Source organism: Filicampus tigris, chromosome 18, assembly GCF_054856515.1.
Source record: "Filicampus tigris isolate MCC_2025a chromosome 18, RoL_Ftig_1.0, whole genome shotgun sequence".
Lineage (NCBI taxonomy): Eukaryota > Metazoa > Chordata > Actinopteri > Syngnathiformes > Syngnathidae > Filicampus > Filicampus tigris.
This window is the reverse complement of record NC_141234.1, coordinates 6573799-6592307: the sequence shown is the minus strand read 5'-3', so window position 1 is coordinate 6592307 and position 18509 is coordinate 6573799. Positions and strand designations below refer to the sequence as shown.

General features: G+C 40.5%; 1 protein-coding gene across 2 annotated transcripts in view; it reads right to left on the bottom strand.

The window, feature by feature from the left end:
- khdrbs3 (KH domain containing, RNA binding, signal transduction associated 3) overlaps positions 1-18509 on the bottom strand; it is a 71764-nt gene that overhangs the window by 3834 nt on the left and 49421 nt on the right. Inside the window, exons 7-9 of one of the 2 annotated variants that reach the window (XM_086015215.1) lie at positions 14479-14576; positions 4948-5000; positions 492-3390 (exon numbers count right to left, since the gene is read on the bottom strand). In XM_086015215.1, the coding sequence (XP_085871341.1) occupies positions 3299-3390; positions 4948-5000; positions 14479-14576 (243 nt within the window). In that variant the 3' untranslated portion in view covers positions 492-3298. The remainder of the gene's footprint in view (positions 1-491; positions 3391-4947; positions 5001-14478; positions 14577-18509) is intronic. The other variant, XM_086015216.1, reaches the window with a different exon arrangement.

The window sequence follows — 18509 nt, the reverse complement described above, 5'->3', positions numbered from 1 at the left end:
CTCATTACTTGATTTATAATATAGTTGATTATTATCTTATAGTTAGCTAAATTTTAGACCAAAAAAAGGGAAGCGACAAAAAATGGTTTTATAAATGTATACTAAATAAGTGCATTCAGTTTCTACAGAGTTTGTCCTCATTTTTGTTTGGAACGTGCATGCTTTTGGTATGTGGGAGGAAGTTGGAATAGCTCTAGAAAATCCAGGCAGCTCATGCTTATATGGGTTTTCTCAATATCATTTGATCATATACATATACATACATACATACACATATTTATTTTATAAAACACACAGAAAAAAATCCTACAACATAAATCAAGAAAATATAATTTTACTGCAGCTTTGAAGTAATATAACTCCATGTTTTCATTAAAATGTAAAAAAATATATAATTAAATGATTTTATATGTTTTTCAATAGCAGCACCCACTGTTTGGTTTTAGAAATGTTGTGTTATAATGGCTAACTGGTCGAATACTTTTACGTACCTTTTGTACCAATGAAGTAGTGGATGGCCCGGTAGGTCAACCTAAAGTGAAATATAAACAACACAATTAGCTCATCAGTTAACACTAATTACAGCAAGACACTGATACAAGACATATTGTAGTTTATGGATCCATTATGTATTTGCTTAAAATGTTCATTGAAATGTTACAGCGATTTATCACATAGTTTACATTTGCTGTTAAAGACGGCTAATTATTCTCAGCTTTACGGCCTAGAAACAGACAAGAAAAACATGTTACATTTAAGTTTAGAGAGCGTTTATCTGCAACTATGTTAGGCGAGAGGTTAATCTGGGTCTGGTTGTATTACCTTGTGGGGCGGCGGTCTTTTTAAACAGCTACTGCCATCCTCCCTCTGCTGAGGTCAGCTGGGGGTCATTTAGAGTCTCTTTAACTGACGGGGCAAAGGCAGGCTCTTTAAATGAGGGCCACATGACCACATGGAGTAGAGCAGAAAGAGCAACAAAAAAAAAAAAGGACAACAAAAAAGAAGAGAGAGCAATCCCCCGAGCTGGGGAAGTGAACTGGCCTGAGAGGGTGTCGAGGAGGCCTTCATGCAGGGCTACGAGTCTGTCAGGGTAAACACTCACAGAGTTAATTCGTGTTTACGGAAGGTGCTCGGCATTATACGGACAAACAGAGAGGAGAGGCAACGTCGCTGGCACTAAATTCTCAAAATTCAGACGGAGGCGTTCCCCACAAAGTCAGATTACCAAATCCCACACCTCTTTTTTTTTTTTGTTTTGTCTCGTCTCTGTCTGCCTTTTAGTTTAAATTAAAATTGGATTTTATCGAGTCAATAACAACATGGCTTTTTTTTTCAAAATGTTTATTCAGCATCGACAAGAGGGAAATATTAAAGGGCTTATATAAACTCAAAATAAGAAAATCCATATCAGCTCAACAAGTCTAACTTGGGGGAGGGAGAGGTAACATATTCACAAGCATATGAGTTAGTCAAGTTCATAATTAGGCCTTAGAATTTCTATTCTATCATCATGTCAAAACGACCCGCAGAAGCGCATTTAAAATAAAAATACAATAACCTAAAAATCACAAACGACAAACGCCTGTAGACTATTTGGCAGATTTGTATTTGATGTTAAATTCGTATTTATTAGACGTATTAAAGAGGTTTATGAACACAATTGTATCATGACTAAAACAGCTGACAACATCCACATTGCACGCCATGCTTTTATAAGCCCTTTAACACCGACATACTAGTATCTTACAAAAATCAGGAAACGGCAATACAATATGTATACAGCATGACTTTCTTTTTTGGGGGGGTGGGTTGGGATGCATATATTACAAGGGACACATTACTCCTCAAGAAAAAGATATCTACAATACTGCACGTCCTAGTACTAACCATTACATCTTTAGCGATGAACCAAGATTTCAGTGAAGTATATCGAGGGTGAAACATTAAGTTGCATCTGGCAGCTGCCACGATAGCTCACCGCGACTACTACAAAAGTGAAATAACCTTGATACAATAGTCTCCGTCCATGTTACATAACTGAGTGGGAAACTCAAAACACATTGATTCATAAATTTAATTTCTTGGCAGGATGGAAGGATACATCCTGAATTGTATAAGCCAGCAGGAGTAAAGCTTTTGTTATAACGACAGCGTGAGGCCCACACCGAAAAGAAGAAAATATTTCGAGGATAAAGATATTTTGGAGCAAAAAAAAAAATTCACCTACTACATTACATACAGTAGTCAGAATTTATGGAGAAATTTATGGAGAAACATGACCAGAAAAAAGGTGAGAAAAGTGTTTTTTTTAACAAGACAAAGCTATTATATCACAGGAATAAAATCACAATATTAGGGGGAAAAGTACCTTGTTTTGGAATTTTGACAAAGTCTCCACATAAATGGTAAATAAAAGTGGACCTAGCACAGAACTGTGGCACACCCTTGTAAACAGACTTAATGCCAGAGCATATGCCATATCTTATCATATCTACCTAATGTTGTACAGTTACTCAACTTTCGACATCCCCACTAAGTGGGGTGAGGCCATTTTTTGTGAGCTTCACTCATATTCTCATGATGCCAACATACTACCCAAAGCATATCCGCATTCACAACCTCTGCTAACTGAGTCTGAGCTGCACCATATTTGTATATGGCCTAGACATGTGGCGAGATCATGAGGCAGTTACACTTCATGTTCCGCGTGGGAACGACATTACAGAGTTCCCCCACATATTCACAATTCAGGCATTCGTATATTGGCAGATTTTTGGGGGGAACCTATCCTCTGTATTTGGGTCGAATTTTCACCTGTTACCTGTTTTTGTGCTCCGGCTAAAGCTTTCTTTATTATAAACATATTGCATTGGCACCATCTTGTGGAATCTTGGTGCTTTGGAACTATGTTGAAGCAACCTGAGGAGCTTCATTAATAGTGCTTTGCCACCATCTTGTGGAATCGACAGGCAATTATAAAACTTTTGAGGGGGGCTTCACTTACTGGCGGAGTCAAACAGGGCTATCATAATGATATTCCGATTGTATTCCCTTAATATATTTTTTATATTATTATTTTTTTTTTTTTCAGTGGCCGCCCAATATACTTCTGTGAGGCTTCCCTTTTTAAAACCAGATTTCATTCATTCAGAGTCCTTCAATAGATGTTTTTTTTTTTGTTTTTTTTTTTTAATCCGTGTTTTAGTTTTCATTTCTAAAAATGTGGGGACGTCCATAAAAAAATCCATTACTTGGGTTGGATCTGCCACGAGGACTTGGGCGTGGGCTGCGACACAGTTCAGTATCTGGAGTACGGCTGCTCCCTGTACGTTCCTTTGGTCGTCCTCGACGACTGCGCCTTGCCGCGACTGTTTGCCCACTCTTCTTGACCTGATTAAACAGGATTGCAAAGTTGCTGAAACATTCACAAATGAAAACCTTTCACATTCTCGGAGCGACGGCCCACTGACGCGACTCATACCTGGGAGGACTCATTTCAGATAATTGAACGAGCTGATCAAACGTCTACTTGAAAAGGGCCCGTTTAGAGGCTCCTAGCAAAAAGGTCACAATTACCATTAGCCCAGATCAGCCGCAGGTACTGCTAGTGTGAAAGTGGCTCTATCGATGGCACCTTTTGTCTGATCTGCAGCCAGTGCTGCGACTTCCCTGGAGCTCATGCTCACAAAGACTTGTGTATTTTTTTCCCCCGCCCTCTGTGTACAAGCTGCTGGCAGCACACTGCCGATACCCCTTAATTAAACCTGTCACCCTTTCACTGAGTGTCACTTTGAAGAAATACACCGTTTTAACCTTGTGTTTTGAAACCAAGGATAGGCCCCCGCTTGGACGGCGTTATCAGCTTCCTTTGAGCTGTCGTCCTTTGGGTGACCCATGCCGAGGTAATACAGTAAAATACTTGGCAGGTTTATTTTATGTGGCGCCATGCAAAATACTAATGAGCTAAACGCAGGTGATTTTTTTTTTGCTTACGGCCCAGAAAAGTTGAAAAGTTGTTTGCTAAGCGCTGTGACTAAAAATAGATACTGTATATAACATATACTAAACCTTTAAGGATGCAACACACATTTTTCATCACAATTACAAATGGCAAGCAGAAGTGGAAGTCTAACAATGTAGTGAAAAAAGGATGATGTATGGTATCAGATTTGTGCTTTGGAGAAAAAAAGTAACCAGGACAATAATGTTGTTGGAAATTTATGAGGGAAAAAAAAGGCGGAAAGTAATACAACTAGAATAAACTACTACTAGAGTAAAGTCATAATTTGAATAATCGAGAGAGAACACAATTACGATAGCGGGTCACAATTTGTGCAAATGAGAATTTCATAAAGAGCTAAACTGCAGTAGAAATAGAAGGAAGTAAAATTTGGGCAAAGTCAATCAGTACAATAATATTCTATGAGAAATATAACGTCACAACGTCTTAATGATGATTTCAAAACTTCAGGGGAAATCAAATCAGCCAGTGTCGAAATTTTATGAGACCGAATCAAATAATTACCGTGACTAAAAGAGTTGTACATGTCATTGTCACATAAAAAAGGGCAATCGGTCAGAAAAAAATGCCAGCATGTGTGAAGGCAGCCTAATATTAGAATGAAGTCGCGATTGTAGGACGAAAGTCAGCTAGAGCAATAATGTAGTTGAAATGTTACGAGGAACCAACTCACAAAGTCATATAACAGTATGCTCTTGTGTCAGTACTTTACTTTGCAACGCATACGAGCCAATGACAATTGTGACGTTCAGGTCTTTTCTCAGTAAAACAAATTAGGCACACAAGCAAAATACACCAGAAAGGACAAGAAAATGAGCTGTCAAGCCTGAAAGTAGCTGGGGGAGATGAGCGTGAAACTGGTGGGAAACACAAGGGCAGACAAGACACTGATGAGCAGAGTTTTTTTTTGTTTTTTTTTAACTCACCGTACAACTCGTATGATTCACCGCCTTGTCCATATTCATAGTAGTCGTCTGAGCTGTAAGCAGAGTAAAAAGGGAATCCTTAGAGTTATGTTTAAATGATTCTTGTCAACATTCACATAATCTCCACACCACTTCACCACCAACAGACAAATACTGACAACATGTACTGTACAAAGACTGACAAATACATCTTCCCTTTGAATAGTCCAGCTTTAGAGCGCCTTGTGGTCAGCCCTGAGTGTGTGCACGTCAAGTAGAGAAGGATGAAAGAGCAAAGTGTGTGTGTGTGGGGGGTATGACTTGACAGCCAGCTTGGACAGGGTCTTCATGCTGGCATGGGCATTTAGAGCGCTTCGTTGTTTTATGTTCTTTGTGAGTTTTTTCTTTAAATCATTAAAATTTGGAACGGTTGCACCACAATAACAATAACAAAATGGAACATAAAAGCAGCACTCTTGTTTATTGCGGTTCTGCAATGATGGACCTGCCACCACATTTCCACGCAGCCCTACGCAACTGAGTACGGAGAGCGACGAGAGATGCGAAAACAAAAAGACGGGGCAAGTCAGTACCGCGGCAAATTCGTGCACGTGCACTCGAGACACTGACAGAACAATCGGTTCAGTCGCGGTGGGGGCAATTCATCATAAGGCTGCCACGGAGTCGACACCAGCCGTCACAGCTGGGCCCTAGCCACCTGTCTGTCTGTCACGCGGGCCAGCGTGTGACAGCGGCGCCTCACTGCCGCACAGATTAGAGGGCTGAAAGCACCTGAAACCTCGACGCCGCACGACCGCTGTGGGCGCAGAGGTGACAGATTGGAAGTAACGAATAACGGTTTATTTTAAACCTAGTGTGACTGCAGCAGAGGGGCTTCAGCAGCAGCGGTTGGTAAAGGCCAAGAAGATTGCTCCTATTTTGTGTATTTTTGTGATAACATGGACTGTTTGATGCAGAACAGTTCAACTAAGGAACACATTAAAGTGCGAAAGTATTTTGAAATATCGCAAGTGTTTCTAACACATGCACATAATCGTAAAAATCATTTTTACTCTTCCAAACAAATTCGGTAAAGGCTGAGCAGTTGATGTTTGATCATTCCGCCTAATTTTCGACTAAATTCAGAAAAGGCCTGATTATTGGATCTCTCGAAATGATTATCCTGAGCGATTATCCTGCTGTGTGTTGATTAGGGTTGTCACATATTGATAATCAGGCCAAATTGGAACATTTTTCCTCTCTTCTGATCAAAGCCAGCAATGGCCCAAGCATCAGATTTCTCTAAACGATTATCCTTAGTGATTTTCCTATGAGGTGGGGTGTGTTACACACATATGGGTAAATTGGGTTTCATTGTAGCATTATTCCCCTCTTCTGATCAAAGTCAGCAAAGGCTTGATTGTTAAAAGTCTCTAAATGATTATCCTGTGGTGTAAAACGTGTTAAGCAGGATACACACTTGACAAAAATTGGGACGAATGTGAACATTTTTCATTTCTCTTTCAATAAAAGTCAGCAAAGGTAAGATTGTCCGATATCTCTAAATGATTCTCCTAGGCAATTATTTTATGATGAGGGGTGTGGTAAGAGTGATTTTTCATTACTAACTTACCGCACTAAATGCTATCTGATTCACTCATCTACATTACGTTACATATTGCATAGTGTCGTGGGTAGTTTCATCAATATCATTTGAATATTTATGCCTTCACACGCTCATCATACATCCACCTTCTATGCTTATACCGATAAGCATGTAAAGAATTTCCAGTCAAGGGTAAACATTGTCCAAATAATACACGTTACCACACATTGTTTTTCCTTTACTCGACGATTTACTGCGTGGCACTCACAAAAAGTATGGCATAGTGTGCACGAATGCGCCAAGCCCTGCTGCAAATTCTTACAGCCTTAAGCGCCACACTTAACAGCCAGTCACATCAATGTTTTATTGTTGTTTTTTTTCCATTTCTGCATGACATAGAGGTCAATGGAGGACAGTGAGAGGAATCGTTTTAAAAGCATTTTGGTGGCTCAGTGACAGGAGACAGCTCCGTATGGAGGCTTAGCATGAATTTGACAGCGCTAATAATGTGACAACAAACAACGCAGCGTAGACAATGTGTTAATGCAGCTTCCTGCCAAAAAGTGAGGCCAGCTGCGGTGTGGTTTTTTTTTTTGGTATATGTAGCTTCCAATCAGCCTGTGGCATGTGTGCCAATGTGCATCTTGCATTGATGTCAAGTCACTGGAATATCCTTGGCACTACTCATTGGCTGAGGGAGCTGTGAGAAGGGACAAGTGGGGATAAAAAACGAAAACAAAAATCAGCCACCACATCATGCTATTTTAATTTCAGAAAATCCTTTTGTCACAATTCAAACGGCGCTAGAGGAGACAGTTTGTATAATGATGGGCTTTCCTGTACACAGCCGACTGTAACAAAAAACAAACCGACAAATGAATTCTAGACAGTACTAACCCCATTCCAGGGTGTAGGCTGTCAACTTTTTGATCTTGATTTATTTTAAGCATCTTTCCTAGTCAGTTGAGCTCGAAACTGCCACTGCTGGACCTCCCGCCTCTTCTAAGTCACACACGTGCAGCTGACAGCAGGAAGACAAAACTACGCCTCATCATCGCGATTCACCTGCACTTTACGATGCCATCCATTCATAACTGATCAGCAATTCAAACATTAGAAACACAATAAGGCTTGATTTGGAATTGGTAATGCTAGGGAGACAGTGGTGTTTCTCCAAGTCTGGTTCATGCATCACCAGAGTGAAGACCATCAAAGGAATGGTTGTGTGTATCATGACTCGACCAAAGACGAAATCCCTTTTTGTACACCTAACACATCTGCAAACTCACCAATGTTGGCAAGCGTGTATGTCCTAATGTAAAACGTATTTACTTTAGGTATCCCAATCAGGACCCCCAACAACCCACACAAGAGGGTCCTCTGCCTACTACTCACGCCAAATTTTGTTGATTTTTGGATGATTTGCCTTGGAGAAAGGGGGAGCGAGACCCCGGCTGTATGCTGTTGGGGAGTGGGCATTCTTATTGCTTTTGGATAGTTTGGAAAGTAAATTGCTTGCAGGGTTTGATTAATGGTTTAAATTAGGGCTGTTCGATTTTGCCTAGTAAGAAAATCCCGATTATTTTCTCTCAAACCCGATTTTATGATTACGATTTCTTTGTAAAATAAAAAAAATAATGAAAAACGAAGTATTTGGAATGTCTTTTATTTCAACTTAATTTTTCTTTCTTTGAACTCAAAATACCAGTTAATTTAACTTAATACACACAGAAAAATCCATTGGGATTAACAGCATTTTACTTACACAACCGATTTCAGATGTTCTTCATTAAACCAATAATGAAAGAAGAAAGTGCATATACCATCCGAAACGAAATCATCAACATGAGAGAAGGTAGACAGTCAAGTCTGTAAACCAAACAGTCTGTCAGCAAGTCATTTTGCCAACCAGCTAGTGACTAGCCTTTCACATTTCTCCCTGGTCTTACTTAAACATAAATCAATGATTAGTGCAAAACTGTCACTCAATAATACAAGCTTAAAAGTACCGGTACGTATGCACCGGCTGTCCAGAGGTCCGTTGTAGAGGAGAAAAAAAGGGACGCCTTTCAGACGTTGAGTTACTTGCTCGCGGGTTGTATTGTACATGCGGGCGGGGCACACACTACACTACAGATCTATATTTGCCCGATTTATCAACCAAACACTCACTTGCCTGAGAAAATAGCAGAATCGCCGGTAGCCATGGATGGTGTTGTAGTTTTTCCGGTACGTGCGCTCGTGGGAGGAAGCGGAAATGCAGAGGAAACTACGGTGGCTTAGATACACCAAAAATAAAAAAATCGAACGTGCCGATTTGAACGTTTTCGTGTCATCGTTTGATCCAGAAAATTTGGTTTCGCTTCAAAATCGCTTAATCAAACTGCCCTAGTTTAAGTAGCACTTTTTTCTGAAATTGCTTGAGGAAACTTGGGTTATGAAAACACTAGTAGAAGTGAAAAACAACCAATGTGACCATCCTCGATTCTTTCTGTCTGTCATGCGGCACGAGGATCTAACTTGCGACATGGTGCGGTCACAGGTGTAAATGAACTTTGCCATTCTAAATTGGTTAGCTTTTGATGCGACATTCATTAGTAGAAGGCCACCGCTGCTTTGTGTCACCTCGCTGGGAAAGCACATCTGTCTGGAAATTCTGGTCCGGGCCAAGAGACACAAAGACAACAGCGGCAGCAGAGCAAGTGGCTTTCATTGGGAATGTGACTCCAGGCCTACTTTCCCTCAGGTTAAAAAAAAATAGCTTTCCTCTGTAGAGTATCTGTCATCTCTGTAAATGCCTCATCCTGAGCCCTGATGTTGCTGTTAGGGCGAAACAGATGGGAGTGTTAAAACTGAATGATGTAGTACAGGTCCCAAGTGGACTGTGTTTTCTTACGCCGCCATTACTCTTGGCGCGCTCGGCGATTAATCTGACGAGACCTCACAGGACATTGAAGGAGGCTGCAGGGGTACGAGGCAAAGGTGCAAGTCTCATGTTGACGCGCTAACGATTTTCTCTCTCGTGTTAACTGCGGCGCGTTATATGCAATACCCAATGACCAGAATGCCTTGATAGCCTTGAGATTTCGTAGTACCCTGTGCTAGCAAAGTAGCCCCATAACATAACCGAGCCCCCTCCGTGTAGGTGCAGTGTCCTTTACATGATGTCTTCTGCACACACAGATGTTTGGTATTTTACATTGAAAAACAAATTAATTGTAGTTGTAAAATCATGTCCGCACTGGATTAACAACTGTAGTGTTGCTCCAGATGGGAGACAATTAAAAGTTTGTCAGCACTAGTGTAGTTTTACAATGCAAATGTTTCTCCTCCTGTCAGGTGATTCACTCTTGGGTGTTTGTGCAGTGTACCTTTTCACATTTGTCCACTTCAACATTGGCAAATTGGCCCCAAAAGCAGCCGGAAAGCAATGTTGTGCAAAAAGCCAGTGGAGCAGCGAGGGCGTCGGACAATAAAGCACAATATGGGCAGTGTTTTGTTACCGGCACAAAAATGTTAGTGCAGCATTTTAGTTGTGAAAGGTTTTCTAACTTTGCATCAGCCCCTCTTTTTCACCAGTCACTTTAAGATGGGGGGGGGAGCCATTTTTCTCCTCCAAAAGCCCAGTTTTATGAAAGGACCATATTTCCTGGGGTGACACACTTCTGTGATGCTCCTTTTTGCAATCACGCCTTTCATTCTCATCTGGCACCGGCTTGCAAAGGAAAGTGCTGAGTGCAAATGCCCCACACAAGACCCTTCTGATTACAGCAGCCCGCTGGTGATTTTTTTGCAGACAACAATATAAAAGAAAAGAAAACATCTGAGGCAAAAGCGGCACCGTTTCCTGTTCCCAGTTTAGCGTGAAATGAAGCTCACATGCAGTCAAATGCCAAATCTTCCTTACAGATACGCTGATTGCCCAACGCTGATTACAAAGCTAACTCTCAAGCTGACCTCACCTCCCATGTAATCCTTCTAAGAAAGCGTTTGAAACTCCTTTACGAGAAATACAGCCAATCATTTTTTTTTACATCACTTAAAAAACATCAGCGTCGCAGCATTAAACATCCAAAATGCTTCTTTGACTAGACGTGTATTTCTTGAACCCTTCCCCCTCGCTATAACTCCACATCCACCTTAGATGCGGTCAAATTCCCTCCGCAGCATCTGTCACTCTTTTTGACGAGCTGTCAACTTTGAAACAGCATCAAGGCACACAGCAGCACTGCAGGTGTCTCGGAGTCTGACAGCAAGCACAGCCAATCGGCTAAAATTATAGAGAGGGGAAATAAAAAAAAAGACGAAAATAAATCAAACGTACCCTCATACTAAATGGCTCTGTCAAAGGGGGCCGGCAAATATAGCAAAGAGCACTGAAGAAAAATAAATGTAGGGAGCCATGTTTGGAGGAAGACGTCCTTTCCTTTGTCATGTCTGTCCTCCACAGCAAAGGTCTTGCTTGAGAATGTTGTAAAAAGTCCTTACATCTGTTTAACATTTTTTTTAAATGTTTAAAAAAAATGTTTATGAAAAATGAATATTAGTGTCAAAATGTTTTCATAAGTCCCATGTGTTTTTTGCATCGAGTTTGTGTTGGTCTTCTTTAAACAGCCAATTAGTTGAGACTGAAACAACTGCACTTCTATTGTCCGCAGCCGAATAATAGCGCACGTCATTTAGCTTAATTTCCTTCAAGGCTCACTTAAGCAACAATCAGTTCCACAAAATGCACCCTATTCAGAATGGTCAATGAATCATTTGTTGCCTACCTGTGTGCAGTTTTGAGTTCAATTGGTATATGTTGCAGTGGAAGAAGAAAAGATGGATTCAAAAAAAGGTGTGAATGCCTTTGAGGAGGAGGCCGTCACGACAGTAATCTGTTAACGCCAAGAAAGGCGATTTGTGTGCCGACACATTTCCCTTGTCTACGTCTTGTGTTAAGATTTACACTTGCTCCCGAGGGATGCGGCTGCCATTTAAAACACTGTCACACAGCTATCTGCGCACCGACGGGCTCCTGCGTACCAAAGTAAAGGTAAAGGGGAGGGTGCGCGGTGTCAAAAAACGGTGTCTCTCAAGTGCGAAGCACGAAATAACACTTGAATCGTGCCCAGGCTTTGAGTATGATCACTGGTTCATGATCCCGTGTCCAGACAGGTGCCATCCAGCATTTTTTTTTTTTTTTTTGATAGAAAGACCCACCCAAGTATTTGCTGATAAATTTAAAGAGTTATCTCAAGCAGCCGTCTTAACCTCAGCGTTGGAGTGGTGCTAAAGCAGTTTGTGATGTCCCCTGAGATAAGTACTCTGAAGCCAGGAGAGCTTGTGTGTTTTACAAACTTGGTAGGAGGAAGCTGTGATGTCGTAAGGATGACTCCCACTGCTGTCATGTAGGGTTCTGCAAGACTCCCTTAGGCCCTTTGCTTGATTCTGTAAATATCACTAAAATGTCTCCAGGGTGTCTAAAAATGCCTTTTTTTAATCTCAAATCACATGTGTTAAGTTAGTTGTGAAAGTGTCATTGTGCTCACCACGCGGTCACCATACCATCATGGAGGATTACATGTTTGTTTACTGCATGTTGTGTGTTTCAGTGGGACACTCAATCCATTGATACAGATTAAGCAGCTCAGCTCTGCTCGGCCGAGGAGACAAATTTGAATCAGAAAGAGACAGAGGGCTAAAGGGCGGCGAAATGAATCCGCAAAAAATTACAATGACAAGGCAATTAATCATAACCAATTACCAGCAAGTGGTCACTTACATGGATTAGAACCCTGGCTGACCAGGTACTAGAAATCAGCAGGTTTTATCAACGGAAAAGTAAGTCGATTTTGCTTAGTGTAGTTACAAACAAGTGGTACCCAATCTTCAGCTTGTGAAACTCCTCCATACTGTATGTCAAGCAAGAATCACATCCGACTACTAAATTAAATACACATAATGTGGGCAAAATCTAACACTCATTAAGGCACTGTATAACCAAATTAGCATACGCAGCATTACAATTTTATTAAAAAAAAAAAAAAACTCCTCTGTCTTTTGCTTCAAGCTTGCAAGGAGACTTTCTGTCAGCTTGGAGTAGGAGCCATCGAGCTAATTATGTAGCAGAGAGACTGTAAATTGTGCTGCTTGTTATCCTTTGGCAAGTGAAAACCTGCCAAGCAGTCACAGGCCAGACTGGTGACTCTTTAGGTGAGAGGAACATACACACACGCACACACACACACACACACGCAGAGTACACCTGTCAAGGTCTTCCTGCAGCTGGGACCGCAATGACTTGTTCAGCCTCTGCCTTTTGTCCATCGTGTATTGAAAGAGGACAATATTATCATGAGAATGTAGTAGGCAATCAATCGAGTTAAGCGCTACATTACATTCATACTGGACAATTTTACACCGACATTCTAGAGCTTTACTTACAAACAGTATAAATACTGTACTTAGCCCATTACACGCCAACTTTTTTCCCCTTATCTTTTTTCAATGGTTCGCTGGCATTGGTAAGATACCAATGCACAATGCGGGAGTTGAAGTCAACCTGTGAATTTTTCATATTTTGGAGTATCAGAGGTATGACAGAGGCAAAGCACCACCAGCTATGACCAGAGTCTGACTGTTTTGAAAGCAATTGTCGTCGTGCTGAAAATGCATCAAATTCACTGAATAGAGTAAGCTGCAATGGCTATGAACACGCATGTGACAGTTCTATGCCAACGGCAAGTTCTTTTTGAAAGGGCTAGGCAAATAATTACCTCCAAATAATGATTGATTCTTAAGCCTCTGATTCCAAATTCCAATGGCATTTGAGCTGTTCCATAATTGATCTTTATAAAGACTCAACAACTGCGTAAGAGGTTGCAAGAATGGTCTCATGTCATATAAATAATGCTGACTAAATGTAGATAGAATGCCAGGAATAAGGAGACAGGAATAAGAACAAAAAAAGTTAAATGACTCAGCTGTCTCAAGGGTGTAAAAGTCTGGCTCATATTGGCTTCCTTGCCTTTAGACATAAAAATCTGGAGTTGACCAACACTTCAAGCAATTTCTTAAAATATGATATGACTCAATCTATCCTCTCACCAAAACACTCCTACCATTATTATTGTCTTCTGGAAGAACTGTGTTCCTACTTTCCTCCACCTTCGTAAACATATCTGTGCTAGTTTTAAACCTCACTATGTTGGAGAAAGGGGGGGGGGGACTATGATCTATCCCCCATCCCAAAAAGAGAAACCCCAGGTGACATACAGTTCATCCCGACAGAGCCATAAAGGAAAACATCGACCACCCTGATCACTAAAGATAAATATGTCTATTTCTTCACCCCTCCAGCTGCTGCCAATACAATCCAATTGTGGACATTCTAAGTGGGCCAACAGTCATTATTTCTGGAAAAATGGCGCAGACAAGCATTGTTGTGCATTGTTAAAATACTGCAGGACACAAAGCAAAAGCCTTTTGACCTTGTGTAGCTTGGGAAGAGTGATCGCTCCCTAGATACAAAGAAATCAATATTCTGCATTTAGCTGTCAAGGGCCTTTTGTTAAATGGACAAACATCTCCTTATGAGTGTTTACAATGAATACAGTTGCCACCAATTATTAAAAAAAAATGGATATACTGTGCGGCCCATCTCAAAAGCTGACTGTTTAAATGGAATTTAGCCATCACCTTTAAAAAATACGCCAAAGTCAAGCTGGGAACAAAAACATCTCATTAACACTGAGTTCATCGGAGCATGAACGCCTCCCATCAGCCCACGCTCAACAACTGGATTGTAAATAAAGTTTAAAATTGCTGGATAATTGCAAAATCCAAACATAACCAATTTATTTACTCTCTGATATGCAAGATTTTATGATGTCCGTGATGATACATTCTGTGTTGTTGCGCAATGAGTCAAGGGGACTTTGGAACAGAAGAGCAGAACTTACTTCTGTGCTTGATTGGTGTAGTTGTTGTCATACGACTCGTACCCTTGGTCATCATACGCAGTTCCATAGCCGTCGTCGTAGTCCTGAAACAGAAGATTCTGACAATGGCGAGACGATTCAAAAAGGTAACCAAGGGTTTAAAGTATGACTCCAGTTCACTCGTGACTCTATTGAGGACAAACAGTATCGAAAATGGACAGATGGATAAGACATTTCATTTGGAATAAGGGTAAATTTGGGGTTAGGGATAAGGATAAGGATAGAGTTAGGGTTATACATATGCTATATCGCAGCAACAGCTATAGTTGGAGACACAACAAATAATGTAGCATTTTGCATCAATACAGGCCAATCTGCTTATTAGGCTTGAACCACTCGAGCAGCGACTGCTTTGTATCAAGTGAGTGACAGCGGGATGGAAGCGCGCATGCGGCGGTCACGTCTCATCACCACCTCAAAGCCTGAGCCTTGAACATCTGTTTGGACTGTGGCAATGTGCCCCCGTCCACCCCTCTGCGTGGCACGCGCGCACACCCTGCGCCAAGAGAAACATCAAAGCCAACCTCTGCCGCACCCATCCTAATTCGGGATAAACGGGACTTATGCTCCACAAAAGGTTTCGACCCCTGGCGACATGTCTCTTATCCCCCCTGCGCACTTCTCAGCTAATTCCATCTGCGTCTGATTTGCATGCATGAAATGAATGTCTGTAAGATTTAGCCCCACAAGAAATGCTCATCACATCCGCTTTATTATGAAGGTACTAATGCCTGATTACAAGTGCACTTTTTTTCCCAAAATGACACAGTTCAAATTGAGTCTTTTATCGTGAAATCTCCTGGAAAAAGTGTGAGGACTTGTACGACGGGGATGTGCAAAGTTCAATCTGTTAAGTACGTATAAGATTAGTAGGCAATGGAATTTGAGATTTATTCAGCACAGATGCAAGTTTGGGCTTGGGAGTCAAATATGGGTATGAAACAATGAAGTTATCTTAAGTCACATTGTTTTCTATTTGCTTTCATTATTCTTATTTTATTTTATTTTTTAAAACTGATTGACTAGGGACCTGTCCAGGGTGTATCCCAACTGTCACCACAGCCAGCTGGGATATGATCCAGCTCAACCCCATGACCCCAATAAGTGGAAGCACGATTTGAAAAATAAAGAAGTAAAATAATTTAAAATAGATGGATTTGTTTATAAGCTGGCTGTTGTAATAAGTTTGGCAGAGGGATGCGTTTAATCAGCAAAAGTATATTTTGTGCTGTTTATAATGAAATTTGCTTTATCCCAGGAATCCAAACTCAACTAAAATACACAAATATCAATTTCCATGTCATCATTATTGAAATGGAGCCTATTCCGGTTGACTTTGGGTGAGAGGTGGTGGACACGCAGGCCATACACAGACAACCAAGCAATCATTCTCACATTCACACTTATGGAGAACAGGGCTGTCCAACATATTCATTTGATGGCCGCATACAAAAAAAAAAAGTGAAATTCCTTGACTTTACTTTGTTAAACACCCTGAAATCAATAAAGCATAATATTATTTGGGGGATATGCTTTAAAGAGCAAAATGTTTATTATGTGGCTCACCCACGTGTACAGTAACATGTTTTAATTGAAAGATGGATGTGATACACAATGAGTTAACGTTAACAACAAAATTCCATTAACATTATTGCCCAACAAATTGTCAGCCACTCCATTCCCTGGTCCTTTTACAAGTGAACAAAACACAAGATATGAAATCACAATTGCATCCCGTGAGCGAATGGCTTATCGCACAAAAGAGCAGCGTTCCCTGAGTCACTTTAACAGACACACTGTTGAAATAAACAACGTAAAATGTCAGAAATGTCAGCTTGATATGAAATCTTTTTGGTAAAAAAGGAAGAAAAAAAAACATTTTTCTCCCCGTTTCCAAACTCCGAAGAGTGGTTATTTTTATTGTTCTAAAGTTATACCTATCATCCAGCTCCGAGTGCAGGCTAGGAAAAAACAAGTGTTGTTATGAATATTGATTAAGCAGCGGCACAAAAAAGTATGATCATGTAGCACGGCGGTGAAAACACAGACTTAGCTGTCAAATAAAATCACTCTGGTACATGTATACAGTCAAAGGGTGTACTCGATAAAGTCAGCTGTCACGTATGAAAAAGCATACAAAAAAATCTCCAAAATAAGGACAGGATAATAGCGGTCCGTTTGAATGCATTTGAATATAGTGCACACATGCTGTTCCTTTCACTTGCCATGTTGAAATGGGCACAAAAACAGAACAATGCACAGCTGCCTCAACTTCAGAAACATATTTACATTTTCACTCTTTTCTCAAGAGGAAATACGAGGCTTTGATGCTAAATTCATGTATGATCCAGACAGCTCTCCATATGACCATTTGATCATAAATGAATGAGATTGTTTTTGCATTTGTTTTTGCATGAACCTGGCTAGAATGTACATGCAAGACTCATAAAAGTTTGCAACTTGAAAGTGAGATTTTATACCTCAAAGCAAAATATCTCAATTGGAAAATCACAACATATTCAAACTGGACTATTTTCCAACAACATGAGTCACACTGTGTTTGCATGAGCTTTGTGCATATTTCAACTTCAACCAACCAAATAGTTCTGTTTTCAACTAATTGCTGTGCGAAACGGGACGAAATTCCTGAGAGAACACGTCTGACTATGAATTGGTCTATCGTGGCTTCGTTTTACATTCTGCACTGCCAAAAAGTGGTCAAACAATGGACATGTTGAGTGTTTACTATGCTTTTAATTGCATCCCCATTGAGTTCGGAAGTACTTTGAGGTGCTTTAAGGTGAAATCTTGGTGTGGGCTCGACTCACTGGCTGATTCTGGAGGTTTTTAATCAAAGCGTAATTCACGTGGGTCAACATGCACAAAACGCTGCTTTTAACAGGAGTATATGCGACCCATTTCATTGTTGGTTTCTATAAAATGTTTGTCCTCCCTTCTCAACTCTGGGAATAACAGGCAGAAACTGGATAGTGGATTCTTTGATGCCCACTCCTGACACCAATTGTTATTGAGATTTTTCTGATGAATTAATCATTTTTTGGTGGGCCTCAATACGTCTGAAATTTGCCAGTTTTTGCAAGGGAAAGTAATATAGTATTATGAAGGAAATTGAATCATATGTTGGCCATTTATCTTTGAGGCAGCCATTTGGATGAGTCCCGCTTCTAGAAAATTCCCCGCAATGACATGGCCATCAGTATTTACTTTTAAAACAACAAATAGAATATTTGGTAATGAAAAAAACAAATTAAACAGTTGAATTTCTCCAAATAAAATAAAAATGTACTTATTCCTCAGACAAAGAGTAGCTACTGTGCTTCTCCGCTCTTCAATTAGTGAAGTCCCGTCATAGTGAAAATGAGCTAATGTTAGCCATACTAGTTAGCCACACTAGCTGCCTCATTAGTATCATCCAGTGCAAAGACATTAACTCTTCTAGCTAGTTGCAAACATTCATTTCAAGAAAAAGTTCTATTTATAAATTTACATTGAATTTGTACAACAGTGATGGGTGACGCAATAAATGTGATATCGTATTGGTAATGTTGCCTCCTCCAGCAGCCACTCCTCAGAAGCATTCCACTGGTTGGTTAGTTAGTTAGTATTCCACTCTTCCTCCATGAGCAAGGCACTGTCAGAATAATCAGTTCCCTGGAAGATGCACTACAGTCGTGTAACCATGTACTAAGGACCATATTAACCTTTAACGCTGTTATTGTCATTTATTAGACCTCCGTTCCCTTTACAAGAGAGAGCTAAGGTCGACTGATAAATCACATTGTCGGAGGATTATTTTCTTCGGTGTCAAACGTGTGTAAAATTGTTTGAAATAAGACGGAGAAAATGCGGCGAGCGAAGCTCTTGAGCTATCTTGTATCGCCTTTACTCGAAATATCTTGGCTAGCACAATAACGCAACACGCATGTAACACTGCTGTGCCCGCGAATACTAGACAGGATTAGTGTGACAGT